The sequence below is a fragment of the Charadrius vociferus genome, unplaced genomic scaffold, assembly GCF_000708025.1.
Source record: "Charadrius vociferus isolate BGI_N301 unplaced genomic scaffold, ASM70802v2 scaffold15, whole genome shotgun sequence".
NCBI classification, from domain to species: Eukaryota; Metazoa; Chordata; class Aves; order Charadriiformes; family Charadriidae; genus Charadrius; species Charadrius vociferus.
In genome coordinates, this window is record NW_009650064.1 from 4,201,309 (window position 1) to 4,223,575 (window position 22,267).

The 22,267-nt window shown below is 37.0% G+C and overlaps 1 protein-coding gene across 1 annotated transcript in view; it reads right to left on the reverse strand.

The window, feature by feature from the left end:
- Positions 1-22,267, reverse strand: part of VPS13B (vacuolar protein sorting 13 homolog B (yeast)) — a 502,169-nt gene that overhangs the window by 55,192 nt on the left and 424,710 nt on the right. The window contains 2 exon segments of the mRNA XM_009891830.1: positions 370-551; positions 8,249-8,445. Of these exon segments, the coding sequence (XP_009890132.1) occupies positions 370-551; positions 8,249-8,445 (379 nt within the window).

A 22,267-nucleotide genomic window follows, 5' to 3' on the forward strand; every position in this document is an offset into this window, starting at 1 on the left:
TTTAATAGTACTGTTAATATGCTGGAAAATTTAAAAGATCAAATTCATTCACTAAGATGGCTCAAAACTGAAGTGGCACCTGCTGTCACTAATCAGACTCCGAAAACCGGATGGCTTCTACAGTTACCCATTCTGGAGGGAGGAAGGGGGGTGATCAGCCAGCCCCACTGCCTACCGTATGTACTTTCTCAATGCACAGAAATCATCAGTTTTACCCTTAAGTCTGTACCACTGGAGGCTGTTGGTGATCATTTTTTTCAGGAATGCCTGTTTGAATGAGGAAATGGGGACTACAGACAGCACAACAGCAATTAAACAGCATGTATGAACTACATATGCTTTTATTATTCTACATAAAGGAATACATACCTGTGCCTAGTTGGTCAAGATGATGGCAGAGGTGGACTTCCAAGTAAGTAAATTGGATCAACACACTTAGTGACGGCACAAACCAAGGGGTAAAACAGGAGTCAACCCTGGTACAGGCTGCTAATGCTGTCGGGGTTACAAGCTGATCGCACGCACTTTGTGAGCCAGATTCACTTTCTGAGCTGCAGAAGGTAGATAACAAAGTGGTAGTTCAGCACCTCCAGGATTTTATTGCTTTACAGTAAGACATGACCATGTGCCATGGGGGTTTTCTGACACAGCCAATGTAATCGTTTTCTTTTAACTGCTAATGCTAGTGTATGTACTTTTTCCCAAGCAGAATATAGCAGACAAGACTGCAATCTAACAATGATTTTATCACACTGCTCTTTCAATTTACAAACTGAAACAACTGAACCACAGATGTGAACCATATTTACAGAAATAAAACCAAAATATACCAGATATCTTTAATTGTTGAAGTAGCTAAACAGAGCATATTAACATTATTAAAGCTGTAAGAATGAGCTGAGAGTGAATCTGGAACCTGACTCGCAACCATCAAACTACTTCTATGCCTAAACCCCATCCCTTTAAGCTTTCTTTCCTTCACCATTCTCATTCTACGGTCATCATTTAAAAAGAATGCCCCAGTATTATAAGCTCAGCCTGGAGCCTTTTACTAGCACCTATTACAACATATTAACTATACATTTAAGATGCCACCCCACTGATTTTTTTTTTTTTTTGGTAGCTGTACTGACGCCATGAATTTCCAAGCATTATCTTTCAGTCTCTTGAGAGCAACTAACACTACATCACAATTCTATAGGTTGCTAAGACACCACTGAAGTACAAATAAACTTTCTAATTTAATCCAAATCTATCCTTAATGTTCCTTATTCTTACTCCCATTGCAGTTTGGCACTAAAGAGTTTTAGTTTAAAAACATAGATTTGATTCAAGAAAACTAAGTCCACATCCTCAGTCCAATACTGCTTTTATTTTTAAAATAAAATTTCATTAAAGATTAACTAACGCAAACTTACAATTTTGGTCAGAAAGTAATTAGCTTTTATAAAGCACCATGAACAGATTTCCACTGATATTTTAAATTCAAACACAAGTTTAAATTCAAACAGTGGATTTCAAAGTAATGCGTCTTATGCTTTTAGAACCAAATTTTTCATCACTCCATGTGTTACTGCAAAATTATGCACAAGTATAGTAGGTACTCTAAATGTTCAGCTGCAAATGCATAGAATTCCATGGTTATCTAAATTTATCAGTATTATTTTGTGTTACAGTAACTGGCTAGTATGGTATTTATTTATGGAACTTAAAACTAACTTTAGATTTGTGGACATGAATCTATGTACTTGTGATTAGCAGTAAAACCCAACTAAAATTAGCTAATTACCAAAGAATCAAGACAGGATATCAAGAATGGATTAGGTTGGTAAAGAATGCAAGACAGATTACTTAATCAGATTTTTAGCTGCACTCCTGTGCTTTACCTCTTCAAATTGCCTGTTTACATTTAAAAAATAGTGTTGTAGGTTTTTTGAGAACTGGCATCTTGGGAAAGAAAATTATTCTTTGTATTCACATGATAAAATATCTACAGGAGTGCACTAGAGTCAGAGAAATTGGAGGTTTTTCTTTGTTCTGCCATGGATATTCCTTAGATTGTTGGAACAAAGCATGGAAGCAAATCCAAAAGCCACCAAAATTCATATGCTTATTTAGACCACCAAATACTTTTGAATCTGTGAAACTGATTAGTTCTCTCAGAATAACTGTCAATATTTAAAGATTTTTTTTCCTTATTGCATTGTGATTATAAACAGAATTTCAGCAACATATGGAAAGAAAACAGAAAAAAGGTAGAGGGGTGCAAAGCAATGTTAACTGAACTATTAGGAACTTTAAAAAAATAATGACACTTTGATATTCTGAATTAAGACTTAGGTTGTACAAACAACTAAATGCAGTGAAAAGGAAGGACATTTATTTCTGAAATTATAAATTTCTTTTCCTCGGAAATCTATTCCTTGAGGCACCTATCAGTGACTCAGCATTTTTATTTCCTTAGGTAAGTTTTTTTGGAGATGGATGTTTTCATAAAATAAAACACAAACAAACCCCTCCAAATTCTGTTTAGTCAAATTTTATATACCTGTCTTTTTTTTTTTTTTTTTTTTTTTTTTATTGAGCTTTTTAGTGTGATGGGACCTTTGTCATTTCTCATTCATAACCACAATGATTACAGGGGAACATGACATGCTTGATGCAGGAAGAAATGTGGCAGGAGCTTCACACCAGTGAAAAAATTTAAAGCATTTAGCCATATTTGCTTTGATTTTTCTGCCCCACGAGCAGCAGATCAAGCGGATGTAATATTCTGGGATTGAACATGTTGGGAATAAAAAGACTGAAAACTGCTTTTTGTTTCCTCATGGAGAGTCACCTTAGAAGCCAAAAAGGCCCACCACTGAAAGGATTCCCTAGCAAATTTCAGAGTCCAACCACATGCTTAAAAAACTAACCAGAGAGAAACAGCAAATGAAGGCGGGACAATGTTACTCCCTGGGACAGAACTGGCCTCACATCCTCTCCTGTGGTAGGAAGGGACAAGCGCTGGCAGTGGAGGCCTGAGAAGAGCAGGACAATGTGGGCTAAGCCACGTTTTAGAAGGGAAAGTCACTCTACAGAGAGAAGATCACCTTCTAGAAATCATCTGAAAAGAAATGCAACAAGGATTCTTTCATCGTTTTCCTGTCTGATCAGACTTTGTTCAAGTGTTCTTGTTTTATCTGTGAAGGGGTCCATTTGATTTTTACTCAACCAGAAACCCTATTCAGAATTATAACCCCTGTGTTGTTATGAGAATAAAAATACAGTAACAGTATAAATCAGTTACAGTACAAAATATAGTAAAAGCAGCATGCAAATTACTATAGTATTGCCTTAAAAAAGAACTGTAATAAGAGATCATAATATTGAGTGAACAGTTTTTAAAGGGGGACTGTAGTCCTCACAATCACTACCATGACCCTCCGATTTTAAATTAAATCCCATTAGAACTCTTGGCCTAGGCAGACTTCCGCTAGACCTTTAGCACTGCTACTTTCTCCTTTTACCTTGCATAGAGCAGAGAAATAAAAGACACAGCCCTTCATCACATACTGTGCACAAACAGAAAATAAAGCAGTGTTAGCTGAAAACCCAGGAAATTTTCTATTAAGTCTTGGTGAACAATAGTAGGACCATTAATATCACAGAGATAGAGCTGATTGTGAAATCAAAATTTGCGCATCAATTGAATACAATATAAAAAAGTCCCACATTCTCTTGGCTGCTTTGGAGCTATAAAACGCCGTGCGGACTTTCCACAACTCTTCAGCTGGGGAGAAAAGGAATAACTGGCTTCTACTGCTTTGTGTTTGGCGCAACATGCTGAAGGATGGGCGATAAATAAAAAAATAAAATAAATAAAATAAAATAAATAAAACTATCCTGGCTTTAATACCTGATTTTTATTTTTTTAATTTATTCTGTGAAATATCAGAATTTCTAAAATGGAAAATACCTAGATTCTAAGTCATTATATATTGTAAAGCATGATAGTTTCACATCATGCAAAGCAGTTCAAGTTAAGTATATGGCAACTGGGAACAATGACTTAACAGTGACCTGCATTATTCTTGTTATTTTAAGAGTGGAATATTTAAACCAAAACTGTCATTTGTGATGAAACCGCAACACGGGAAAATATCCACTGGGAAGAAGAAAGAGACCACTTAACTCATTTAATTTATGACTCAAACGCTGGTCTGAACCCAAATTGTTAGAGGTCAAAATCCAGTACATCATCTACTTTGAATAAAAGCTAAAACAATTAGCAAGAAACATGATCATGATTCCTCATCGTAATTTTTAAAAAGTAGCAATTTAAGGCTTATTTAAAAGTTTTTGTACTTGTTTCATGGTTTGTATCTTAAGGCATTTTCAATTACTATTTCAAATTAGTACGTCAGTAATTATAAAAATACTCTTTACATTACACAGGAGATGCCCAAATATATAAAACATCTTGTAACGTAACCCATTTAAACAGAGAATGATAAATCCTCCCAAGCAGACCAGGGAGGGGGTTTAGTGTCTCGCTACCCAAACAGAGCTTTAAATAAAAGTAATTTTGATTATAATTTGTTAGTGCTGCAACATGAAAATGCAACCTATAAACATAATTTATTCTATGATAATTTCCTTTTAATTCCCTATTTTAAGGTCTTCCATAAACAGTCATTCATGCCATATATGATTCCTTCCATAAACACCCAAGGGGATCCTAAATTATCTCCCTTTGGACTTCAGATTTGTTCATTCATTGAATAAACATTCATAAATGTTCACTGAAACCTTATTCATTCATTGAATAATGAATGGTCTACAAAATTCTTTAAAATAAACAACATTGTACACATATATACTATGTCCTTAACCATATAGCCCCTTGATTTTTACACTTCTAATTACTTCCTGATCAATCTCAGAACGAGCTGGCATATCACAGGATTTGCATCATGACATCTTTGCATATTCCCATATTCATTATTGGTTGATACACTTCAGCCTGCCAGCTACTGCTCAACGTATCACACATCATCTCACAAATGTTTTTGCTTTCCTTTCACATGAGCCGCATAATACTTTATATTATACTTTATAATATGAAGTATTATACTTTATACTTTATAACTGATACTAGGAATCAGTAATAAAGTACTTATGGGATCAGCTCTCTGGTATTAATAGTTAGCATATCATAGAGGTTACCACAAAAAAACCCCTGCAGAATTTGAAGGAAAAAATATTATCATTGAGCAGCAGCTGCACGCATATGGCAGCTGTTAGTCTGACACAAAATACAAGATCAAACTAAGAAAATAAACTTCAACAAGACTAAGCATTTTTATACTTTACAATTAATAGTGAATTAAATTTGCTAATCAATCATACAGTTACAGCATGTCAATGCCTTATGTCGAATCACAATGAGTCTCCAGGAAAACCAAGATTCAACTTTTATACTGTCTTCACTTCTCACTCTCATTTGCAGATACCTTCAGCTGTGAAGTTTCCCCCTCTAACACTCGGCACTGGCTTTAAGCACAGATCCTTGTGGCTCTTCTCACAAGTCTAAAATCTCATATTAAACACTTGCTTTATGAACAAATCTAACATTGAAATTTACCGTGACATATGGCAGTCTCTCTCTCAAAACCAAAGAAGTTTGGGATTTTTTTGTCAAGTAGAATCCAGAATACATTTTAGGGTACTTGATCACAAGAAAATACCCATATTGGTAGCAATATGTTTGTTTGATGAAGACAGAGCCACAGTTTCAGCAAAGTTACTGCCAATATGGACTTCCTCTGCTACTGGGGGTCTAGAAAGGTTGACCTTCTCTGCAGGTCCACAGTATCCGTCACCCACCTCCTAAACCAGGCTTCCCTTTAACAGAATGTGATCCTTTAGAGCTTAACTGTTACCTTAAACTTGTTCTGTAGCTGTAACTATATGTATTTGAGTGCTTGTGAACTGTCTCAAAACCTCCAGGTCAGTAACATGCGACTGGTGTGATTTGCTGTGTCTCCAAGAAAAAGCCAGTGTGCCTCAAACACCATAGGTCAAAGTCTCATCTCTGAGGAACAGCTGCTCTTTTTCTGACCCCTTAAGTTTCTCTGGGAACAATCACTCCAGGATGGTCAGGACTACTTCCACACCAGTCCTTCCTGCAGTCATCCTTAAAAAAGGTTGCAGTACAGGCTTGTTTGAAGCTAGTATAAAGAGAGATCAGTTTGAATTTTTATCTGAAACTGTGGCTGAGGCAGGGAATATAATCTTTTCTCTGATTGAAATCAGAGGTTTTCCTCACGTGTCCCTCAGGCTTCTGGATGGAGTTCACTCTGACCTACGTGAATCTTTAACTTTCCAGTCTACTGTTCACGTAGGTGTAAACTACACCTCTTAAAACCATTATGAATTCCTCAGGCCACCAAAGTATGGGGACTAGTGACTCTGCAGTCTCCATGCACGCGCCTAAGGAGTTGGCACTTCATAACACCTTCCCTTGGCTTGTCTCTTTCTCTTCTGTTTATTGACCTTCAAATGCTTTGCTAGTGTGGTGCGTGGTTTTTGCTGCCTTCTTTCCTTTCCTGCTATCCCTATTCAGTGAACTACCAATGCTTCAGTTTAATTCCTGTCCTTTCAGTTGTAGTTTCTGTTTTAGCTTTATGTGTATACACACAATCTGGAGGACATAGTGCTTCTAATATCATTGCTATGGACAGAGCAGTTGTCCTCCTTGGAGTCTTTGGGTACCTCAAGGCCATTAGGATATTTCTACCCCTTTATAACTTGATACACTAATACCACTGAGGATGCTCACTATCGTGGAGCAGGCTGCAGCCTCCCAGGTGAAAACGTACGAGTTTAGACCTTTTAGGCAGGTGAATTCATATTATGCTGTAAAATGTTTCTGATGTTAAACACAGTTCAAACTGGTTTTATTTTTTTTTTTTTTTTAATTATTTGTATTTCATTTTAACCCTAGCCTCTTTCGGAACAATTACTACTCATTAGCTTACTGGAGCTCCCTGAATGAAACATTGCATATAGAGATGAACCCTATTTGAACAGAAAACAATAAACAAGATTACAGTGCCAAATGCCTTGATGAAAAAAATCTACTAAATTTCACTACTTCATTTTCAGTTCCCACCGAGTTCACATTTCTGTGGTGTTAAGCTGACCAGGAAGGCAATTTTGCCAAGGTCCCACATTCAGAGGAATTAACCTTGTCTAAAACACTTAACTTCTCAATGATGAAAATGCATTCTTTCACAATTAACATCAAGAAATCATTTCCAACCTGGTACTATTAATGGAAACCAGATGTTTAATTTTCTTCATTGATTTTGTTAGCCATGTTTGTATTTCCTGATTTCTCTGAATTCTGTAGCTTCACATAACATATATGTGCATGCTACGCACTCATTCAAGCATGTGTTCATACAAAGGCAGCAACAATCAGCAAATACCCATGATCCAACAGGGTCATTCTGGGTTTTCTGCGCTCACTATAAAATATTAAGAAAGTCTTTGAAAGCAACTCCACTGCTGTTTGTGGAGAGAATTTGTACTCATTTCTTCTTACTCTACATATTAACCAAAACCAAATGAATGCAAATAGAGTGAGTATCTGTCATTATACATTGTTTCCAGCTGTAAACATAATGAAAAAATGTATCCCCAGTGTTTGAAAATGCCGATTAATTTTTTTTTTACTGTTAGCATAGTAAGCAAGCTGTGTGAATAATAATGTAATGCTCTTGAAGTACTGAAGTTTTATTTAATATATTTAAAATAGACACTTGGCTTATTCTAGTCATTGATTTGCACTGAGGACAGAATAAAGGCGATGTACGGGGGGTGCATGGAAGAAGAATGTTTACTAGGATGTTATACAATGGATTGCGCCTCAGCCTTCTTTTGTTAATTAGCTAATTTTACTGCCTTGTGCAGCTAAGAGGTTTCAGGATATGGCCTATTTGTCTTCACTTTTCAGTAATACTTGTGTTCAGAAAATTGATGAATATGATGCTGCCAGGCTGCCCATAAAACTAAGAGAGAGCTCTTTTTGTGCACACTCCAGGTCCTTGTGTGAACGTGAACTACATTGTGAAGCTCATTTAAGACCAGAGACTCTTACGACATATGAAAACAGTAACGTATTTCCTAAGTCTCTTGAAAAAGATCTCTCAAGAGTGTAGCATTAGATTTCTGCTTTTCCATCCTCCTTTAAAATTACCTTTGGTCATCCGCCACATTCTGACTGCTGTTCAGGACAATCCTCCACAGATCAGAGGCTATGAGCTCTTTCTGATCATTCACAAGGTTGATACTGGGCAGCTGTAGTTCACAGACTTTGCTTTCTGACAGACTGAATTCCCGGAATGCAACAAATGATTTCTGAAGCTCATCCCAGTACTCCAAGCTGCAAGGAATCTGTGATAAAAGGGAGAAGGCATAATTACTTTATGCTTGATTGCAGACATAATGGGATTTACTGTACATGCTAAAAGTGCAGAACTAACTAAACTAAATAAAATTAAGCTGTCATATAGAAAACCAGAACTGTAACCGTTACTCAGGTTCTGCGCTGTCATGACTTGACTTAAAATGTTTTTAGAATGTTGTTGCAGTGTAACAAACACTTCAAACTTTCTCTTACTAGGTACAGAAACAGCTAGTTGTTCCACAGTACCCAAGATAAACAAAGACAATTCAACTAATCATTATTTGTATTATGCAGCCAAAAAAATCCATCAGATGTCATCACATCATGGTATCAAGGACATTCTAATCATCATTACTTTTTTTTTTTCCGCTTGAACTCTCTCTTTTAATTTTATTACCTAAAAAAATGTCAGTTTATTAATTACTCATTTATTGCCATATTAAAATGATCAAAGAGGCAGAGTAAAAATGATGATGGCCAACACAATGCCTTGTGGTGGGCTAACAAATAAAAATCCTGGGACAAATCATGAAGTACTTGTAATCACATGATCTTCTCTTTCATGGAATATGCTATTTAGACAACTGTGTGATTTTGAGAACCCAAACCCAATCAATATATAACAGCTTCTGTTTAATCACATCCCTAATTTTAAATCTGTAAATAACCCACTTGGATTATTCCTGGATGCATCACTGAACTGGAGAGAACGTTATCAGATACATTTCTAAAGACAATAAAAAACAATTTTTTAATAAAAGCATAGATTTTAAAGGAGTGTGTATTAGGCCTCCTTTTTTGGGGGTAATAGCATGAAAGTGAACAAGAATATGAATTTAAAACAAATGCAAACTCAGTAAGATATGAACATTTTAGAATTGAGATACAGAAATCCACAGTTATGGCACATGTACACGTTCAAGAAATACTAACAGTCAAGTTGACATAAAGAAATAGTAAAAAAATGCACGTGTATGTGCTATTATCTTTTTCATCCCTCTGTGCCTGTGTATCATAGTCCTTACTGAGTAACAACGAAGAATAGGTATAGAGCTTTTCCTAGATTTACTTGCATTCTACCACATTCTTACTTATATGTACATATATAGATAACCAGGAAAAAAGTAAGATGTATGTGCAGATGACATTAGGCTGATTAATTAACAGGAATGAAGATTAAGAAGGAAAATTCAGGGAGCTCAGTGGTTCAAGCTGGGGAGGGCAAGGGAATGTAAATAATCACCAAAGAATTCTGGAAAAATTAACACATGGAACCACTCGAAACAGATTTTTACTACATCTGTCAAGTCACAATGATACCTGAAGACTAAAAAAAAGCAAGCACAGTCACTAAAATTTTTTTAGGTCAGGATGGAGGGAAAAAAAAATTGTTTATAAACTGCATATTCAGTTGGAAATGGTGAAGATATGCAAATGTCAGCTGGAAAATTATGAGGCAGTATTGATGATGCCTGGAAAAAGCAAATGCCATCCTGAGAGACATCAGGTGAGATATTTCCCAAAGCGAGGGAAAAATATTAATTGACTTGTATAGGACACCGGTGGGGCCTCATCTGGAATATGGCACACATTTCCAATTCTTGTTAAAGCTGTATTAACTCACACTGCCATCTGTGCAGAGTTGAGGACCAAAAAAAAGGAAGATAAAAGCAACACGATTGCTCTACTCAGACACCTCAGGAGAGAAACACTTAATAGAGGAAAAGGTCTGTAGAAACTATGGGTCAAAACTGACTTGCTCTATTGAATAAAGTGTAAGGCTAGAAACCCAAACAGAAAAAGACAGGGAGGTTCAAGGACAGCTTGATTTGTTAATAAGACGGAGACAGTAACAAGCATTGCCCCGGTAAGAGCAAGCTGGGCTTGATGACCCAGAAAACATCCTTCTTGGTTCTGTGTTGCTAAGTCTACAATGGTGCTGTGCACAACAGTAGCAATACAAAATATTATATTATGGTGTTTGAAGCCATATTTCAAAGTCACACGATATTTACTTTTTTTGCTCTTAGTGTCATTACAGAGTTTTACGTCTTCAAAACTTCTCAGTGTTGAATTATTTTAACCTTTAATGCCTGCAGACAAACACTCAAAATTGCAATACCACAGCAATGTTCCTACTCTTCAATTAAGGATATATCCAAGGAATTCCCCTATGTTAACGACGAACACGTAAACAGCAACTTCCATCATCCGCTGTCTTTCATATTACATTGTGGAGTCATTCACACTCACATGCTTCTTTTCTAAACCTCTAGTCTCCATTGGTGGTAAACATTTGATTTTATTTAAAATATTGCAATACTTGGTGTATTTCCTACAGCATAAAGTCTTGGAATTATACAATTACAAAAGGATCTGTATAATTTCTGACAAAAGCTTGCAGCCTTTCATGGTTGCACAGGTACTTCTGATGAAATTCATCCACAGGTCCTGAGGGAACTGGTGGATGAAGTTGCCAAGCCACTACCCATCATATTTGAGAAGTCATGGCAGTCCAGTGAAGTTCCCACTGACTGGAAAAGGGGAAACATAACCCCTATTTTCAAAAAGGGTAAAAAAGAAGACTCAGCGGACTACAGGCCAGTCAGTCTCACCTCTGTGCCCGGCAAGATCATGGAAAAGATCCTCCTTGAAACTCTGCTAAGGCACATAGAAAATAAGGAGGTGATTGGTAGCAGCCAACATGGCTTCACTAAGGGCAAATTGTGCCTGACAGATTTGGTGGCCTTCTACAACGGTGTTACAGCATTGGTGAATAAGGGGAGCGCAACCAATGTCATCTCCCTGGACTTGTGCAAAGCATTTGACACCGTTCCACATGACATCCTGGTCTCTAAATTGGAGAGACATGGATTTGACAGATGGAGCACTTGGTGGATAAGCAACTGCCTGGACAGCTAGCACTCAAAGAGTTGCAGTCAATGGCTCCACGTTCAAGCTGCAACCAGTGACAAGTGGTGTTCCTCAGGGGTCGGTACTGGTGCTATTTAACATCTTTGTTGGTGACATGGATGTTGGGATGGAGTGCACCCTCAGCAAATTTGCCGATTACACCAACCTGTGTGGAGCAGTCGACATGCTGGAGGGAAGGGATGCCACCCAGAGGGACCTGGACAGGCTGGAGAGGTGGGCCTGTGCAAACCTCATGAAGTTCAACAAGGACAAGTTCAAGGTCCTGCATGCGGGTCGGGGCAATCCCATGCACAAACACAGGCTAGGCCTAGAATGGATCAAGAGCAGCCCTGAGGAGAAGGACTCAGGGGTGTTGGTTGATGAGAAACTCAACACGAGCCGGCAATGTGCACTTACAGCCCAGAAAGCCAACTGCATCCTAGGCTGCATCAAAAGATGCATGGCCAGCAGGTTGAGAGAGGTGATTCTGTCCCTCTACTCTGCACTCATGAGACCCCAACTGGAGTACTGCATCCAGCTCTGGAGCCCCCAAGACAGGAAAGACGTGGACCTGTCGGAGCTGGTCCAGGGGAGGGCCACAAAGACGATCAGAGGGCTGGAGCACCTCTCCTGTGAAGACAGGCTTAGAGAGTCGGGGTTGTTCAGTCTGGAGAAAACTCCAGGGAGACCTTATAGCAGCTTTCCAGTACCTGAAGGGTGCGCACAAGAAAGCTGGAGAGGGACATGTAGAGATAGGACAAGGGGTAATGGCTTCAAACTGGAAGAGAGATTTAGATTAGATATTAGGAAGAAATTTTTCATTTTGAGGGTAATGAGGCACTGGAACAAATTGCCCAGGGAAGTTGTAGGGGCCCTATTCCTGGAGGTGTTCAAGGCCAGGCTGGATGGGGCTTTGAGCAACCTGGTCTAGTGGAAGGTGCGGCAGGGGAGTTGGAACTAGATAATCTTTAAGGTCCCTTCCAACCTAAACCATTCTGTGATTCTATGATTCTACATACAGCAGTATTTATTTCCGCATATTTTTAAATCTCAGTACTTAAAATACCTTGCGATTTTTTAGGAATCTGATTCAATATATTTGAATACTTGGTTTGGTCTTGTGCTTCCTATTGCCTATCAACACCTAAGTTATCTTTTCTTGTCAATGTTGCTGGGTAACACGTGTGCAACAAAAGTCTCTTGAGGCTATCCTATTATTTAGGTTATTTATTTCTTTTAGATTACATGTCACACCAAAACTTTTATTTTTAATATGCAAGTCTCTCTAATGAGAAACTTACAAAATTTGATCACAATGGCACGTAGTGGGCATTTTAAAAGAGGCTAAGCAAGGTGATGAATTCTATTCCCACTGCAATTAATGAGCTGGACTAAGAAGTTAAAGAGCACAATATAGGAATTTCATAAGTGACACTACAATATGAAAAATGTAAAACTATCAGTAAGGCTAGAGGAAAGTAATATGGACAGACTGAAAATAAAGATTGAAAATAAAGGCAGAAAGAAACTTGAAAAAACCCAAACCAGATTTCATACATACCATTTAAAAAAAAAAGAAAAAGTAGGTATGCTGGACTCAGCAGTATGAGTAGCCAGAAAGAACATATCACCTAACAATTAAAGCAGGCTGGTAAGCATCTTGAAAAGATTATTCCTCTTTATTTTCGCTCATGATTTTTTTCCTAACTGTTGCAATACGTCAAGAAATCTATCAGAGCAAGAGACAGTATGTTTCAAGACGCCACCTGCACATTAGAAGTAAAAAGTCAAAGACGCTTTATGTGATTGCCTATACAAAATACAGCTCTTGCTTTGGGACTGCTTAAACTGTAAGCGTTCTAGTTTGAAGCTAGCAGAAGACTTAGTTGACTTAGAATCTTTGATTCCTACATATCTAGCTTTATTTGTTCCAGGGGGTTTATTACTAATGCCTGATCTGGATAAGTTTAAGGAAAGATGGTAGCTTTGGGCAATATTAGCTGCCAAAAATAATAGTTGTGAAAGCCTGGAAATGGGCTATAACGCCAGAACTGAGTCATAGGCAGTGGGAATAAGTGAATTAGCTGCAACAAAAAATTCCCCATATGTAGAACTAAATATGGTATTTTTACCTTAAAGTATTTGAATAAAACCTAAGCTATAATTCAGATAATTGTTACCTCTTAGAAAATGTGACCGCTAGTGCTGCCTCTATAAAACTAAACAGTAACAAAGCATATCTAACCACAAACTTCTTTGCTAACAACAAGCATGCTTCTTCAACAGACACTTCTCTATAGATTTTTGTCTTTTTTCCTAGCTCTCAAAGAAAGTTTTAATTGCAATGATTTTATTCACCTGGAAAATGCAAAAAGAACTATTACTGTACAGCCCCTGTCACTTAGGTGTGTATAAAACCAGTATTTAACTGTGGGTTCAGATTTATCCGAGAATCTCCAAGTTCCATTTTGCAAGAAAACCACATACTAGGGCACAAACACTTATTTAGAAGGATGATTATGGCAATAGAGAGCAAAACAGCAGCCAAATGTTTTTCTTCAGCAGCATTAACAACAGAGATCAGAAGCAGAAGTGAAAAGCTAAATTAAAACAGCCTAAACTGTAAGTACTTATAACAAAAACTGTTAGTAAGATAAGTAAGTTTAAAACAAAGAAGATAATTTCAAGGTTCCTTCTTTTTCTCTTTACTGCTGTGGACTATAGACATGGGAGATCTGAAAATTGCCTGGCACTGTTCTGATGAAGAATGAAAATGGTGTATTAACAAATCCTGATAGGAAGGAAAGCAGCTGCTTCTGAGTGACACTTTCAGTCCTGCCCCCTGTGAGTACAGGACACAAAGAAACAACTCAGCTGAAATAGTTGCCTCGGAGCAGAAATCTTTTGAATTAGGAAAGTGTGGATTCCTGTTCACTGTGAATCCCTCATTTAGCTCTGTTTCAAGAAAAAAAATCTTCATATATATTACACTGACACAGACATTACAAGAACCACCTCTGTGAACATACATCAACTCTCTACAAATAGAGCCTGTCTCAATTTCAGCAGAGCTGAAACCTCTATCATATACATTTCCTCAAAAAAAGATAAACCCCAAACAAAAAGCACCTCAAAAACCCCCTTAAAAACCTGCATCCTCCAAGTCTTTTCCTGCACACTTGTTAACCTATTAGCAAGACAGTATCAATAACCAAAATGGAGTATTCCCACTAATGCACTACAATGTGATAGATCATGTTTTTTCTTATTCATCATATATTGTGTCATACATTATCTGTACCAGAATCATTTAATTCCTATTTGGAAACTAGGGGTCAAGAAATGCTACAGAATCTGTTAACACTATGTTACATATTAATATTTTCATCCATGTGTTGTACACCCTATTGACCACATGGATACTCCTTATTCCCACTTAGTTACGTGTAATAATAAGAAACAACGGGAGAGAAATGACTGTTGATCCATATGTGCTTTTTAAAGGCTTTCATGATCACATGCTTCTAGATTTTCCTGTGACCTGATGTTATCCGCCCAGCTTTAGACTACTTTGCTAATTTGGACTTGAAAAGCCTTAAGTGCACACCACTTACCACTAGGTATGTTTCTATAGCTGAGTGCTCCGGCTGAGCATAGGGCCAACACTGATGCACTTCCAGAAGCTGTCACGTTACCATAAATGATCACGCCTATTATTCACTATACACGTCATAATGCAGACAGGTCTCAGATATGGACGTCATTGCCATTTAGGACAGAAATATGTAAAATACCTCAATTTCTGAGCTTATCCCATCTTTATCACAGAAATCTTTTTTGTCTCTAGAAAAAAGCTACAGTCATCTGCCCACTGCTTTGAAGTTGCTGAATAAAAGGTATATAAAAGTATTATTGGTTTATTACTTAAATTCTGGAACATACAATTTTTAAACTCAATATAAAAAATGGACCTTTAACTATTTATGTGCAGATCTCTTAGGCTGCAAAATACATCTTGTCCAGCTGAGAAAGAAAGAAAGGAAGATATTAACAGCTGGGTTACAGAAGAATGTGCTTAATGTTGCTTTCAGCGATGCTTCCTTTTGATTCATGTTTTTGCTAGAAAATAGGCTTCTACAGAATAAATGTTCATTTCTTGAATCTCAGTCCCTCAGATGGTGGGCGCTTCCTCTTGGAAATGAAATTATGCTTGTTCCAGAAACAACTACTGTACAAGAAAACGCACACAGAAGACAGGAAGCGTGTGTGTGTTTTATCTTCTCGGAGCAGGGCCACCTAAGTGAAGGAGAGGCAGAATACAATACAAACTAGCACTTTGTGTCAGACGCCAGCCCATGCTGAGATTTTAACTCGAGCTTCCTGAGCATGAATAAACTGATTGCTCTGTAATAAAGCTATTCTGTTATTAGGATGTTTTACTGTTTTCGGGCCAACTGCCTTAAAAATACAACTCTCCCATTACGTGAACAGAAGTCACAGGAGTAGGAAATAAAAAGCTTTATCCAGATTTTTATTAGAGAAAAATTCTTGGCAACAACTACCAAGAACATGACTTTTAAATTTGATTTCGAAGTACTATTTATACAAAAATAGCAAAAAAAACCAACCAACCTGCAGAAAAATATATTATGTAGAAAATATGCTTAAAAGAAAATGAATATTAAATAGAGTAAAACTTCTGTAATGTGGCTGTTCACATGACACATAATCCAATCTGACCAGTGGAACAACATTTTGGACAAATGTAGGACACCTCAACAACCACATTCCTGTTTATCTTATGTGACTGACATTGTGAAATCGTGTGACAAACCTAACTGCCTGTTGGACAACATATTTTTAGCCTTCCTCAGGGCTAAGATTGTATCGTATCACTGTGGAAAAAAGCTGTTCCTGCCACAGCTACAAACCACCAATTTTCCCTTTTCATGAAGATCCAAATAACAAAAAAAAAAAAAAAAAAAAAAGACACGGTGGTTTACAGTGATATAGAGATAAAAATTTAGCCTAGTATTAGGATTAGCAGTAGTACTAGGATTAAAAACATTTCACTTGTACAAAGTATTTGTTGTCCCCCACCTCAATCTCCTTTGTATTTTTATTCTGGTTTTCTGTACTTTGACACCATTTTGATGTATTATGTACCCATACATTTTGGGCAGTAAGAGTTATTCCACTATGGTGCACTCTCAATTTTCAACACTCAGGAATAATCGTACCACAACTGGAGAAGTTTTTCAAAATTATCCCATATAATTCCTTCACAGAATTTGTTTTACTCCTCTTTGAATTTGATTTAACAAACTTTGTCCTAAAGCTGGAACATTTAAATTATAAATACTCATTTTAAAATTGAATATGCAATATCTGCCTAATTTAATTTTTTCCCCTATCCATACTGAGGTCTTTGGCTGAATAATGAAAATAACTACTTGTCTGCTTTCTGAGTAATAACATATACCTCTGCTCTTTCAACTCCATTTAACAAATTTATTTATGGTCCTATTAGCATATTTATTTCATTTTATTTAAATTTACATCTGTACTGCAGTTTATAAAATAAATATTAAATAGAGTTATAATAGAGAGATGTGAAAGAAAACTCCTGTCTTCTGAGAGAAATTGTTCTTTAAAAATACATAACTGCCTTTTAGCTGACTTTGGAAAAAAAGCTTCTATACATCTTCAACTAATAGAAGCTATAAAAAACCCTTTGTAATATTGGAACCAGTTGAGAAACCACAAGTATTCAAATGCAGGAAATCATGATTTTATAACATTTTAATGTGATCTACTCTTGGGAAACAAAGTTAACCAAGCCCTATTTCTGTACAGGAAATATTCCACTGTACAGTTGTAATACATTGTGGTGAGGGGTACAGCTGCAAATTTTTCACCTGTAATGCCCCACTGGTATTGTGGCTTACTGAATTGCATCAAGATTGCCTTCCTGTCCGGAAAGCCCTCTAAGTACAAACAAGACTCTAAGCCCAGGTTTTATTTTCCCTTGGTATCAGAATATGGTAATTTAAGAGCCCTGAGAAATCCTTTTTAACCTTTTAGAAGAAATATGTAGCATTCTTTTATTAGGAACTATGTTCTTTGCCTTTTTAAAACAACATGTGACCAACTTATCTTATCAATTTATCAGGCTAGCAGGTTCAGAGCGAATGCAGGTGTGTATAGTAATGTAATCTGTCACAGATACTGGCTTTTTTCATTATGGAAAAATTACTCTAAACACACTAACAGCTTTTGTTAAGAAAGCAAAGAATAGCACTATGCTATAACCGAGAAGATTTCTGCAGGACTTTCTCAACAGGAAAATGTATGCACTTTTAAGTGTCAAACCCATTTTTTTCTACTGTCATTCACCTTGAGACTGAGTTTATGTGAAGATCACTCGCTTTCCTAATAGCAAAAGCAAGAGTATTTAATTTAATTTAATTTATTAGGGTCTTAATGTATTGTTGCAAGTATTGAGAAACAAAAGTATATAGATAGGAGATCTTACATTAGGGGCTTACGTACTTCTTGCAATACTCCTTATTCTCTTTTTCTGATACAGGAACAATCTTCCACATTTTATTTGAGACTTTTCATTTTCTAAGCTTCAGTATTTATTTATAATATAAGCACTATGTTGTTGAAATGTAGCCACCTCTGGGATCAAGGGTAGCAGTCTATTAATACATAAAGTACAGCATAATTTTTGGTATATGGGGTATTTTGACCACATATTCTCACCACGGTAAAGCCTGATTCCTACAAGAAGTGCCACAAGATCAGTGCATAGCAGGAAGGACTTTGGTTTGCAAAGTTTCACAAATCAGAGTTACAAAATCTGAAAAATACAGAACACGAGGAGAGTGTAAATCTGTCATTAAGATAATCTGATGGTTTCGTCAGTCCTCTGGCACCCGGTAGAATTTTCACTGGCTCAGTAACCCCAAAGGGTAAATTTCAGTGTGATGCACAGGCAAATTATGCACAACTTCCATTAACATTCCCAACGAGTTACGCTTAACTCCCTGCAGACTGCACAAAAACTGTAGGCCAAACGATACAGTCTCCTTTCAATGCAGTGAACACTAAGATCACACAGCAAAATAATTAAGATTATACACACAAAATACAGTAACAAAATAGTAAAGTCTGAGATAATCCTACTCTCAGGCAAGGAAGTTCACAAATAATGTTTAAAGCCGGAATTCCTAAAGAGAATGGGCTCTGTTTCAACATCTGCTTAAGACTCTCTGTGTAACACTCCTACTCCTTTAGCCCCTACTTCCTCCCTCGCGAGAAAATGAAGATAATAATTATCATAAGTAGTCAGAGTCTTAATTTTCGAAAACATGTGCAAAACTCTACCCAGCATCACAAAACTTGCGCACATCCTGATCATCCGAAGTCTAAGTGGCTCAGGCTAAAAGAAACCCTTCAGCCCTCTTAAACAGACTAGTTGTTCACATGATGACCTGCATCTATTTTTGTACACACACATGGATGTAAACCCTGCTTCTACTGACGGGAAAGTAGTTTCCTAAGTTAGAATAAAAGGCATTTGTTACAGTTATCATTTATGATCAGATATGCTCAACAACTATACTGCTTTGTTTCAAGCTTGTTGCAACTCTTCACACAGTAGAGAGATAACAAAATCACCATACACAGCCCACGTATAGTAGTAGCATGACTAGTACAGTCATTTTGAATAATACCAAAAGGTAGAACTAACAAGAAATGTAAGTTTTAAAAAGCAGAATCCCGGACAAAGCACCACATTTGCCTTCTGAGCAATTCGCAATAGTTAGACAAATTATTTCACCATCCATCTAAAAAGTCTGGTTATTTGAAGACAGTACTGAACTGCGTGGCAGTAGATTAAAAAATTTGCAAGCCGACAAGTTTATCGATAAGCATGGTTGAACTTTACAGTTTATTATCTAATAACACTATGAACTTAAACCACTAACCTGTCATGCACAAATCATCTGGATTTCCAAAATAGTTGTTGCTTTGGGAATGTAAGAAATAAATCAAACATGAATAAAATTTGTGGTTTCCCAAAAAGCTCTTTTCCCAGACTCTCAAATGCCCAGTTGAACAGTGTAGCCCCAACAGGGAATGAAAAGTAAAAGGGAAGCAGAGCCAGCCAAAAATGAGGTATTCTCGGTTAAAAGGAAAAATGAATGTCTTTGACATTGATCATAATTCTTTTCCTGTTGACTGTCATGTCAAATCTTTCCTGGAATAATGACTTACAGTAGGTCTAATGTCAGTCATTCTTAAGCTCATGCTTCCTTAAGCCACTGTTTAAACAACCACAAGGTGTTAGAAAGTGACCGTTATTGGCTGAATGTTGAAAAAATCAGATTCCAGACTGCAGAGTTTGCAAATGCTTCATTTGAATAGCATAAGCATGTAAGGCAATGCAACAGACAATTTTTTGAATCTTCACCTTTTGAAGTTGGAAATATTTTACATTCTCCTAAAAGCGATTTCATTATCTCAGCAAATGCTCTGAGTGAATTTTACTGGAGTGGTTTTATTTACCTAGTCTTTCTTTATTAAATCTCAGCTAAACCCTTGGAACCTCAGAACTATACACACTGCATTAATTTTCTCCAGTAGACCTTGAGATCTGGTTAATTTAATCACCACTTTTCTAAACCAGAAATAAGTGCGCTGTTTATTAGGAGACTACATAAAGAAGAAAGGCCAAAAAAGGAGACTTCAGCACACATTCATCTTTTCATCCGCTGTTATAATGCTCACTACGCTTGCATGCAATAGGAATCCTGGCAGGTACACAAGGGAAACATCCTCAAATATAAAAACCTGTCAGGGTTATAGTTCAGTAGATATTTTATTTTAACTTCATATGAAGAAATGAACAAATGCCATAGATTATCTTCCTTTTGTCTTCTAAGCTTTAACAGCTTGTATCTCTCACTGGATGACAATCCAGGAGAAAGAATTTTAAGTCTGTGTTGGTGATGCAGCTTAAATACATCAGAGAGCTCAGAATTTGGAGCATTACACATTATACGATCACTTTGATTAGACAAATCTGGTTTTCTCCACCTTTTAAATCCATAGCCACTTGTGTAAACGCACTTGTGACAATACGTAGCTTTTTGTTTGAGATATGGGGCAGTGCCAGCAATATCCCTTATTGGAAAGATAACTCTACAATGGAATGGCAAACATTGAGCATCTCTGTAAAAAGTTCACTAGCAAAAATAGGCCTCCAACTGTACAGGAAATCATTTGTATGTCCCGTTCACCTGCTTGCACAGAACAGCAGAACAGTTCCTTGATGGCACACATATTGCTTTCCTATTTTGGTGAGCCCCTCCCAGTCTTTGCTCTCTCCCTTGCCAACCCAAACCTGTCAACGTTGTTCTTGGTAAAGATAAATGATATAGAAATGAGACCTAGATGAAATCAGAAAAGTGAAAACTTTGGGAAACTAGAATCACAGTGCAAGCACAGTTTTAAGGCCCACAGCACAGATATCCAGCAGCACTTTCTTTGAGCTTAAATGCCTAAATGTAGCTAACTCTTATTGTATCTGTACAATTTGAAAGTCACTACTGAATCACTAACAGAATCTTTTTTCCTGCAACTCCCTCCTTCAAACTGTAAAATTACCACAGAAATGAAGAACACTTACCCTTTCTCAACTGCTGCAACCTGACAGATCCAAGGAACCATACAAGCACATTTGAATTTCGCATCACATGACAGCTCTGAAATACAGTCACTTGTTATGGTGTAGAATCTATTCTTCTTCAATTATTCATTATGTTCTGGGACAGTGGCTTTATCTGCATAACTGTAAACTATTGTCTGGAATTAGAAATTGCTCATATTCCTTTCTCCCTAATGCCGTATTTCCAAAGCAACCAGAAAAATCAGGATAGAGGAAATAGCCAGAAATTCTCTTTCAGCTGTCCTTGTAACCAGCTCAAGCCAATGTTCTCATCATTTGGGAGATGAGGATAGAGAGTATGAAGCCCTTCCTCTGCAGTTTATACTGTTTAGCACACTTTTGTTCCTGAGCTGCTCACGTATCTTCTACAACTCTGATATGCCTGCAGGAGACATTTCTATACTTGTCATGAAACATACTCTGCTTGAAGTCCTTCAAAGTCCTCAGTGGAAGACATATTATGGACAGATTGACAACAATGAGAATCATCACCAACAGATTCCAACTTCAACTTCTACAAAACAATAACGTCACAGAGCAAATAAAAGACCTGTTGCCCTATAAGAACGAGCCAGTTGCCTTGTAGAACATAGTTTACTGTTAAACTGGGAAACTGAGGCAAACCTTAAGTCTTCACATGTGAATACTTGCTGAGAAAAATCTATAAACTTCTGCACAATTTTTACTATAGAAATCATCTGCGCAAGAGAGTGCCCTAAATGTAACATTAACTGTTAACATTAACAAGAACAGTAGGCTTTGTCCCTCTGGTTTTTTGTACATATTTTCTTTAAGTACATAATAAAATAGGCTTTTAAAGTTGCTCATCCACGTATCTTCAACTACAAGACTTTCTCTTATCAGCAATCTGCTTCAATGATTTAAAAGTTTCATCTGTCGTAACTGAGAAAGTCATATCAATCTTCAATATTTTAAAGTAATGGCATAGCTACTTCATCTTGCTTATTATCATTTGAATTCATTTTATGAGATTTTTCCAAGTTTGGACTTTCCTCTACCCCTGAGGTGTGAATATGATTCTCACATCAACACCATTCTACCCTTTGCCCTTGCTGATTTGGGCAGTAATGGATTACCCTGGCTTACATCACATTAGATGGAGTCAGCACTGGGATTAACTTCACTTTTATGAAATG